Raw genomic sequence first — 10,632 nt, 5'->3', positions numbered from 1 at the left:
TTTCAAATATAAAAAAAAAACACAATTAAGATTGATAAAATCATATTTTAATATTTCTTCAATAGTTATTTAAAACAATCAATTTATATTGTTATCAATAAAATGCTACTTTAACTTTGCAGAACTACAATTTGAAGAAACAGACTATATAAGCAAAGTGTCATTCATTCCATGATATGAACAAAAACAAATTAGAGTTATCTCTCTTGGCTAAAACACTTTGAATGGAAAGTCCCTTTGATATCATATTTTTGGAAAGGGGAATTTAATAGTTTCAACAGACAACCAATCAAATTGCTTGGTGTTTTGAGACAGGTGAAGGTCATAAATTATTGAATATTTAGAAAAAATACATGGAAAGTAAACTTTAATTTTTTCCTGACATAGCTTCATACGGCTTTACGTACAGAAATGCTTTAAGTTGTATAATTTGCAATATAATTCATGTTCAGTCGACTTTTAATTGTAATATCAACGACTGAAATGATTTTAAAATATCTTTAAATCGCAGATAGTTCTCGAAATTGACCCGACCTCTTTCCACACGGAATTCAAATAATGATAGTTTGTAATCAGATTGACTGCTTATAATACAAAATACACATTAATGAAAAGTTTTTAAAACGAACAATACACACTGATCGTTTCTTTATTTCCCAATGTAAGTGAAAGAAACAAAAACCATTTCATACCACAAAAAGAAGAGGAGAAAATTAAACATTTCCGGATCTATTTCTGAAAAAATGACCCCCAGCATAGATTTGTTGGATGTCGCGTAAGGAAAGATGAACCTCATGACTTGAAAGTCAAGCCTTAAAGCACTGCCTTTAAAAATATAAACGAGTCTAATTTAATAGAAAGAAATAATTAAATTTACAGTCTAATGTTTATATTATGATATTCAGGATTTTGGATTAAAATCAATCGACCAAAACTTACCTGTATTATTACTGATCTATTTTTACACCTTACACATTATGTTTCAGTATTGTTAAAACTTTTCACACTGAGGAAGGCCATTTGTTAAGCCGAAATATTTGCAATTATTGTATATTTTATATCATCTGTTCAGTTTTTCCATCTTTGTGCGAAGATACTCAACACGTTTTAGTGTTTTGTTTTCCATCTATCGGTATTGGTACACAATCTTTTAGACTCATATATATATATATATATATATATATATGAATGGAGCCCTTTAGTTTAAACTGGTATGATTTAAAAAAAAATCTTGAAACTATAAATCCAGTACGGAAGCCGGAGTAACAAGTCCAGTCGATTTGTGCAGATTTTTGACACAATTGCTCAGATTGTGGTAAAAGCATGAAATTTGACATAGTAGTAGTATATGTTATGGACAACATTTTAAGCTTTGGACCCACTCTGAAAGTCGAAATTGGCGGAAGAGGCGGCCATTTTAAAATGGTTTGATCTCTATAGATTAATAAAAGAAAAATCATGAAAATGATATAAGAGAAGATATTGACACGAAACCTGGTTAATAGAATAACACTGCTGATTCTAATTGTCTTACCCATATTGAATGGCGGCCGTCTTGAAAAATCTTGATTTTTTTAAAGACAAAATAGGTAGTCATTATTCGATAAAATTTTAAAAAAATGCACTGTCGAAGATATACAAATGTATTTGTTTGAGCTACATAAACAGGACAAAAAGCGAGCCTATCCACCCTCCACGAATTATTCTTCTGTTTCATAGCGGGTACAAATTACTCTATATTTTCCGACAATGTACATTTATTGGTAGTATCCAAAAGTTCACACCCAACACTTGAAACTTTAGTTGTTGAAATCTGAATCATTGTCTCTAATGTTCAAAATTAATCGACATAGTTAAAAGGCGGACCACGAAGAACATCATAAAATGAACTATTACTCTAAAAGCAATATTCGTGCCACCGCTTGTTCAACATAAAATTAAACAGGAGAATTTTATTTTACAAGTACAAATAAAGCAAGAAAATATTTGAATACCTGTCATTTATAATAGTTGGCTGATTACAGGATAATTCTTTTTGTTGATATTGTTCATTAAAACAACTTTCAAAAACCTTGATTGCAGACATAATAAATTTCATATCATACAAGTAATTTTATAAGAACAGCAACTGCTCCAATGTTCTCAATTGACGTTAAAAATATCTAACAATAAATCAAACCGGCACACTGTCCTCCACATTTACATAGAGTAGTACAACTTAATACTGCCTTTACACATTTGCATTTCCTTAGTAAACGTGTTCACTTTGACTTATAAGTTAAGCGCTTGCTGCAGGAGAAGTTATAATATAGTCATATAGTATATTCATCACTGAGGACAAGGACCGTAATCTTAGGACTTCATATATATTGATTTTTTGGTGGTCATCTTGGATGATGGCCATTTTGAAAACATGAATTTTCAGTATATCATTATTCGCTAATCTTAATAATTCATTGTTTGCATTCATACTTTTTTTGCTAATTTATATTGGATATTCACAAAGTGGTCAGATAAGTCATGCACATGTTTACAAAATGAAGATATCAGTATCAGAATTTCTGTTACTTACATGTTGCCTAAGTAACTTTTTAAAACAGAAATTACGTATATATATGATATAATCTATGACCGAAAGTAGATTTTGATAACACTAGAGCTAGATATCAGAAGAACATAATGGGCGATTAGACTGGAAGGATTGTGTAAAACGGCAAGCGACATGTGAGGGTTTGCAATACCAAGCAGATACAAACAGAACAGACATAGACATTTAAGCTTGCAATTACTCTTTTGATTCAAGCATACGGATATGTTGGGTCTTGAAATGGTTATCCTTTCGCTCAATTTGAAACAGTTGAATGAGGGCTATGGAATTGCAGAAGCGCTCCAGAATCACAAGGGGAAAAATGGCACAAATCCTGTCAAACAAATTTTTAGACCTAAAAATATCTTATCAGTAAAAGGAAAAACATACTTCTGATATTGAAAATAAGTTGCCAATTGAAAGAAAACAATAAGTAACCAGAGACTGTAAAGTGGTACTGAATCAACAAAAGCATAGACTGCAGTGTATTTTTTCTGTGGTGATGTATGTGAAGATCTCCATGATCCATCGACATTTTCAAATCGACAAAAATAGGGCATGGCTATGCACCTGTACTACAAGACATATTCCCTTAGCCAAAGTAAGAGCTGGAGATGTAAAATCACTAGTATGCTGCCTGATACTTGATAAACACTGGACAACATAGCCAATAGGCAGAATAAAAGACACAGAAAGAAAGCCAGGAATTTTTTATCCTTGGCGAGCCCTATTCCATGGATAACAGATTCTTGACTCTCTTTCTGTATTTCAAATTCTGTCTAATTGCCTTGTCGTGCAGTTTTAACCAACATTTAGCATGATATCTGCTCCTAAAATGTTAATCTCCAGCACTGAGTCTGGCTAAAAGAACAATGGTTAGTAGTTCAATTGACAGTCACATACTCTATTGTCGATCATAATTGTCGATGCTTGATGATAGTCAGATATCTCATCACAAAGAAAGAAAAAAAAACCTGCAATCATTGTTTTTGTTGATTCATCACCACTGTGTCAGGTTATTTTACTGGTATTTTCAATCTGTGATTCATCTTAGACTTTTTCGTTTTTCATGACAAAACATATTTTGATCTAAAGATTTGCTTTGACAGGGATAGTACATTGTGCCTTGTGATTCTCCCATTACATGGCCTTCATCAACTTGGAACTGTTGTATGTTTACAAAAAAATGACTGATTACCAGCTCAAATGTCTATGTCTGCTCTTTTTGTAAATACTCACGTGTCATTTCTTGGCGTTACGGAATTCTTTCAAATCTATTTATTTATTAGTTTTTTCAGCTCCAGTGATTTTATTACCTACGTATTTTTCCTTTTCGACATACAGCGGTCATAACTCATATTGTATATACGCATTTGTTTGTGGTAAAAAAGTAACTAAGACCTACATGCTAAACTGCAATTAAAAGAATTTACGTATTTCTTTAAATACATTTGTTTGTTAACACATGCCTTATTTGAGCACTTGGTGAATGTATCCTATATGAATAGCAACAGTCATAAATAAATGATTAGCAAAACTAGTTGTAAATGCATATAAAACTAAGTATTAATTCAAAAAACAATTTAGGATAGCGAATAATGATATATATTGGAAATTTACGTTTCCAAAATGTCCACCATACAAGATGGCCACTAAATACTTCAATAGTGCTCAGTTGACATTTTTTGTCATAAGAAATACGAAAGTTTATCAAAATTGGTAAAGAAATATATTTTTCATATTTTTTCTACTAATTTTAATTAATTTTTTAGACATGATTTCAAAATGGCCGCACAGAGCCGCCATTTTGATTTTCTGAATTGGGTCTATAGCTATAAATGTTAGTTATGACCTCAACTAACACTCTGCAAAGTTTGATGCTTTTACGACAATCTTAACAATTGTTTCACAAATCGACTGGACTAAACTGGAAACAAGTGATAGTAGGAAAAAGGTGATTCATTCTATTTTTTTTTCATTTATGCCCTCTGTCCTTTAATTTCTTATCCAAAATCTTTCCCGAGCGACTCTGTTGATCTTTGACCAACCCTCGTTGTGGTCTATGATTGTGATGGTAAGGTTTAGAGATCAGCTTGGGCGTGCCCAGGTGATCTCAAATTACGACTTTAATTTAACTAGACAGCAATTTCTTTAACAGCATTTCAGGATTTGATTTGATTTTTTTGCAATGTCATTTTACATGATTGTTTTTTAATTTAGCGCACAATTTAAAGGCATTTTTATCCCATTAAAAGTAAAATCACAAAAAAGCTGAACTCTGAGGAAAAATCAAAACCAAAAGTCACTAATTGCAACACATGAAACGAATGAACAACATCTGACATATTCCTCCCTTTTCAATTTGTTTTCAAATTGTTAAATCTTGTAATGAAAGTGAATAAAAGACCTAAGATTAAATCATACCCTGTTAAGGAACAAATATAAAAATAAGAAGATAGGGTACTTTGCAAATGAGATATCTATTCACCAAAGTTCAAATGAAGTGGATGTAAGCAGTTATAGGCAGTCGTACGGCTTCAACAATGAAAAAATACTATACTGTGTACATTTTAGTTGGCTCTAAAAGGTCCTGATAATGTGACACAATGCAGCTGAGAAAACTAATAGCCTCATTTATATCAAACTATTATAACAAAAATCGACAATCACTCATAACTTGGGACAGGCACAGCGATTTCAAATAAGCGGGTTATCTTGAAAATGTCTGTCTGTGAAGTGTATTTGCTCTGTGAGAAAATTGTTCATTATTTGACTAAAAGTGTCAACCAAGAAGATATGGATATCCATGAGAAATAAGGATAAAATAGCAATGAATGTAAATTTTATACTCTCCTCTTGACTTTTGTTATACATGTATATCCAATCGTCAAAATTGCAACAACAATAAAACAACAAAAAACCTTAAACACATCAAATATTACAAAACAGCCAACCAAACTAAAATATATAGAAAATAACTAGTAAAACAAACAGTTCTCCTTGCATATAATAAAATACAGCATAATTTTTAATTCCGTCTAAAATTTTAATTTTTAGATAAAATCATCAGGCATATAATAATTACAAATTATGTGTATCAATACTATTAAGGAATATAAGATGTACAGAACAAATCGAAAAAAAAAAATCCAAATGTTAAAATAGAATACATTTAACAATGTCAAATTTGAAAACTGCATCTACGAATCGTACATACTTGGCAATTCTAGAAGTCTGTATTCGTAACGTGGCAAAATTGTTTTCATTTAATCATATTCAGGGGGACAATATTCCCCAATATTCATGCAATAACCCTTTTATTGTATAGCAATATAATATTTGAAAGTAAAAATTGGTCTAAACTAAGATTTTGTCGTTGATGACGTCATGAAGTTTGAAGATTTATTGCACTCGTGCAATATTGGAATTTATTGCATGTTAATTTTTTGTTACTGTCTGTGGGAAATATTATATTGCTATGAAATAAATTGTTTTATATCATTCAAACTTCCAAAATTAATATTTCAGAAAATTTGCCTTATTCTTGAAATTATTACACGATTTTTCCCACATGAGTCCAGTGAGTTTGCCGTTTGACCCAGAACAAATTGCAACAGAAAAAATAAAGACGTTAAAATATTCACCTTCCATCACTATACAATACAGAAAAAATCGCCACCAAAATATACTGTATTTCACAAATAATACATAATATAATTCTTTAAAAAAATTATGTCACCAACGCTGATCCATAGCCGATCCGGTATTTAGAATTTTGTTTATCATGACGTCAACATGACGACAAACAGAAAGGATATTGTTTTAAAGACGAAATTTTGTAAGTATTACAATACAATGAACTTATTTTTTATGATTATGATTCAATTAAACCCAATTTCATGTCAATAAACCCTGATTGAGATGTTTTAATCCGCGTCTATAAATAGCAGACGCTACCTTCCCAAGATGCAACACTCAACAAACAATTTTCCTTTTATTTCGTTTTATACCAAACTTTTTCGAGATTTTAACATGTTACAACCCGTAATTTAATGACATAACAACATCTAGTTAAAAGAAACTTGTTTAATGGTGTAATTTTTCTAAAATTGTGAAATGGGGAGATGCTGACGAAAAATTAATCTATGGAACGCCGGTTTAACATTTATAAAAGTTAAAAAAAATTATATTTGCGATTTTTTCTATTTTGATGTTTATTTAGTGTAATACAAATTAGCGGATAAGTTCTCATTTGTTCTTTTTTTTACTTTTTCACAGCTTAGTAGGTGAAATGAATCAGCCCAAACTAAGATTGAGGAGTATACTGTAATAAATCGTATAAAAAGTAAGTTTAATTTACAGAAATCAATTTACTATTATTTATTATTCGACTATAATCATTATTATTATCATTAATATTTTTTTATCTAATACTTTTATCTCTATATTAAATACATATTTACCAGTTTTACAAGAACATGAGCTTTTAATAAGGCAAATAAAACATTTAATTGCCTATACTATTTTTGAGTGGATAAATGTTGCTTAGTAGTTATAATTGTTACACAACATGCAATATTTTAAAACTTATTTTTTACAGACACTTCCTGATGTTGATATTCCAATGGCATCATCTGAAACTTCGAGTAAACCTGCCTCTGTAAAATTATCAGGTAAAGTAGAAACAAATATCTGAAATAGATTTTAACTCACCTACCTGCAGCAAATAAAAATAAGAAGATACCAAATTTTTCATCGACTTTTAAATAACCATCTTGGATGCTTTTTAACACAATAATACAAAACGTATTAGTTTGCTAGGCTAAGAACAGAAAAAAATATGATATCTGTATATAAATCTTTATTATTGCAGATTAATTGATAAGCGCTACTTGAAGTTCCAAAGAACAATCTTTCTTTGTAAGACAAACCCATTTATGAAAAAAGTAACTTGAACATTTTGAATGTAGATTGCTCATAAATAGTTTTCTTCCTGTATTTTGTAATTTAATAATTCTTTATCTTTTTTCAGATGAACTATTACAGATTGAAATGGAACCAAGATGCGTTTTTTGCCAACAGCCCCTTGACAATGGTGAGAAAACGGTACTTCTTCGTCAGAAAGGATGTGAAGGTATAAACAGAGCCAATGAGGTGCTGAACACTAATATTGAAACTCGTCCCGGTCAAATAGTACATCAGGATTGTCGTAGGGATTTCTGTCGCCACAGAGAAATAAGACAATTGGAAAATAGTTCCATACTAAGCGAGAAATCTCGTCAGTTACGATCAGCTGCAAATAACTTTTCCTTCCGTGACCATTGTCTGTTCTGTGCACTACCAATAAAAAAGAATGGCAACAAAAGAAGTGCAGATTGTTACCCTGTGCGCACGTTTGACTTTCAAAATGCAGTTAGGGCCACATGTTTAGATCGCAATGATGAATGGGGTTATCAGGTTTTAGAACGAATAGAATTTGGCAGAGACTTACCAGCGGTCGATGCAGTTTATCATCAAGTATGTAGCACAAACTTCAGAACAATGAGACAAATACCAAAACATATGCAAGAACCTAGTCCAAAAGTGCAGAAAGTCGGCAAAGGAAGGCCAACAAATTGGACACAAACGGAAGCATTTTTGAAAACAGTGACATATTTGGAAATAAATGACGATGAACAGTTATCAATCTCAGATCTTTGTGCAAAAATGAAAGAATACTGCAAAAATGAAGATGACCCATACAGCTCCAAGTATATGAAAAGGAAACTCCTTGATCATTTTGGGACATCCATTGTTATAGCAGAAATTAACGGGAAATCAGATGTTGTAACTTTCAAAATGACAGCATCAGAAATACTGCACGAATTTTATAACCAACCGAAAGACGAAGACATCCAAGTGAAACAGAAAAGGTTGATTGAAGTAGCAGCAAAACTTATATTAAATGACATAAAAAGCATTCCAACAAACAAGGAAGTGTACCCTGATCCAAGCATATTGTCTTCAATCAGTGCAAATCAAGAGTTCCTACCGTCATCCTTAACAACATTTTTGACAACTTTGTTGAACAGTATGACTTCTGATATAAAAATTTGTTCGATAGGACAAGCTGTTATGCAAGCCACCAGACCGAGAGTAATTATGGCACCCCTACAAGTCGGTTTAGGAATACAACTGCACCACCATTTTGCGTCAAAATACTTAATCGATGTACTTCATACACTTGGTTTCTGCTCTTCGTACGGCGAAATTTTGAATTTTGAATCCAGCGCGGCAGTCTCTCAAGATACATATCTACCAAACGATGTTGATGAGCATACGATTATATTTTCGCCGACAATGTGGATCATAATTTACACACTTTAGACGGTAATGACACATTTCACGGTATGGGCTCTATGAGTTATTAGAAAATATTTATGCATCAAACACAATAGAGCATATGATGTCAGGAAAGTCTGTATCGAGAGCCGTTCGAGGGCATAGCATAATCGATTGTGCTTTATACATTATGCTTTTATCAAAAATGATTGATGTTTCCTTACTTGGAATTGAAGCAAGTACAGATGAAAATGTGAATGGAGTCAATGCTGAGGACAAGGAAGTCATAGACACTAGTAGTACAGAGCAAAATAAATCATCCCTCTAAGCAAAGTTTGAATCTGCTTTGCAGACATTTTTGGAAATTCTGCACAATAAAACATCACTTGAAAACATCCAAAACCACGAAAATGTAGAAGACATTTATCAATCGATAAAGAACGAGTTTGAAAGACTGTCGAAGTATCCAACTGCAAAACTCTGGATTCAATATATGGACATGATTAAAATTATGAAACTATTCATAAAAGCAGAGAGAACCGGTGATTGGTTTTTACATTTGCATGCTGTACAGGAAATGCTACCCACCTTTGCTGCAACCGGACACAATTTATATTTGAAATCAGCCTATTGTTATCTTCAACAAATGCAAACATTAGAAACGGAATATCCCGATATGTATTCGAAGTTCTGTGAAGGATATCACGTTGTTAGGAGAAGCAACAGATATTGGGCAGGAATTTCAACAGATTTGGCTATTGAACAGACGTTAATGAGGAGCGTTAAAACCAATGGAGGAATGACAAGAGGTAAAGGGATGACTGAAGTGCAAAGGGCGAAATGGCTTCTTTCAATGCCAGCATGCTCAAGTATCAATTCAGCTATGCAAACAGTCGAAAATTTACAGTATACAACTAGTGAACAACACAAAGAAAGCACAAAATCGAGACAAGAGAGAGACAACAAAGATGTATTGACTATTCTTTCGTATCTACGTGAGAGAAATCCCTTTTCTGAGAGTTTAGATCTTCGAAATATAGAAACTGGGGTCACTGCTACCGATGAAGTTAACGTCCACAACACTGAGTTAGTTGGGAAAAAAATCATTGAATCGATGAAAGATCAGGATGCATTTTCGATATCATTTAAAAGAAGCATGCAAGTGAAAACTTTGAATGAAAAGACAAAAATCAGAACACAAGGTGACACCCTTAATGTCAGTTCTCAGCTACTTTTTCAGAGATTGATTACCGCCGCTAAACATGTCACAGATGATGTATCTAAAATCTTTTCATACGAACTGAGTAATTTTCCATCAGCGATGTTTGATACATCAGGTGCCATGCGAGAACCTCAAAAATCAAACCTTGCCGAAGCTTTGTGGGCAATCGGTGATTGTTCAGCGGAATATGTGACTTCTACAACTGATGTGCAGTACGTTCTTGATGGTGGATCCCTGTTGCATCGTATTCAATGGCCGAGAGGTGTAACATTCGGAAGAATTGCTGACTTGTATGTTGATCACGTCTGTAGAAAATATAACACAGCAATTGTTGTTTTCGATGGCTATGAAAATGGACCATCTACAAAAGACCCCACTCATCAAAGACGAACAAAAGGTATAGTTGGAACCAAAGTGCTATTCAAAGAAGACACTCCCTTCAAATCAAAGAAAGAACAGTTCTTAGGAAATGTAGAAAACAAACAAAACTTTATAAATCTTC

The 10,632-nt window shown here is 32.5% G+C and overlaps 1 protein-coding gene across 1 annotated transcript; it reads left to right on the top strand.

Moving 5' to 3' along the window:
* Window positions 1-6,169: 6,169 nt before the first annotated feature.
* On the top strand, window positions 6,170-9,236 carry LOC143070964 (uncharacterized). The gene is made up of 4 exons (XM_076245064.1): window positions 6,170-6,932; window positions 7,188-7,260; window positions 7,620-8,657; window positions 9,145-9,236. The coding sequence occupies exons 2-4, from the start codon at window positions 7,212-7,214 to the stop codon at window positions 9,234-9,236; spliced, it is 1,179 nt and encodes a 392-aa protein (XP_076101179.1). The 5' UTR covers window positions 6,170-6,932; window positions 7,188-7,211.
* Window positions 9,237-10,632: the final 1,396 nt, after the last annotated feature.

The sequence above is a fragment of the Mytilus galloprovincialis genome, chromosome 4, assembly GCF_965363235.1.
Source record: "Mytilus galloprovincialis chromosome 4, xbMytGall1.hap1.1, whole genome shotgun sequence".
NCBI lineage: Eukaryota > Metazoa > Mollusca > Bivalvia > Mytilida > Mytilidae > Mytilus > Mytilus galloprovincialis.
This window is presented reverse-complemented; position numbering and strand designations above follow the sequence as displayed.

Excerpts from the sequence above, each read along its gene's own strand:
- LOC143070964 (XM_076245064.1), top strand. The coding sequence starts at position 7,212 with ATGGCATCATCTGAAACTTCGAGTAAACCTGCCTCTGTAAAATTATCA. Across the intron at positions 7,261-7,619 it reads TGCCTCTGTAAAATTATCAG|ATGAACTATTACAGATTGAA; the intron begins GTAAAGTAGAAA and ends ATCTTTTTTCAG. Across the intron at positions 8,658-9,144 it reads TTTGACAACTTTGTTGAACA|CAAGTACAGATGAAAATGTG; the intron begins GTATGACTTCTG and ends TTGGAATTGAAG.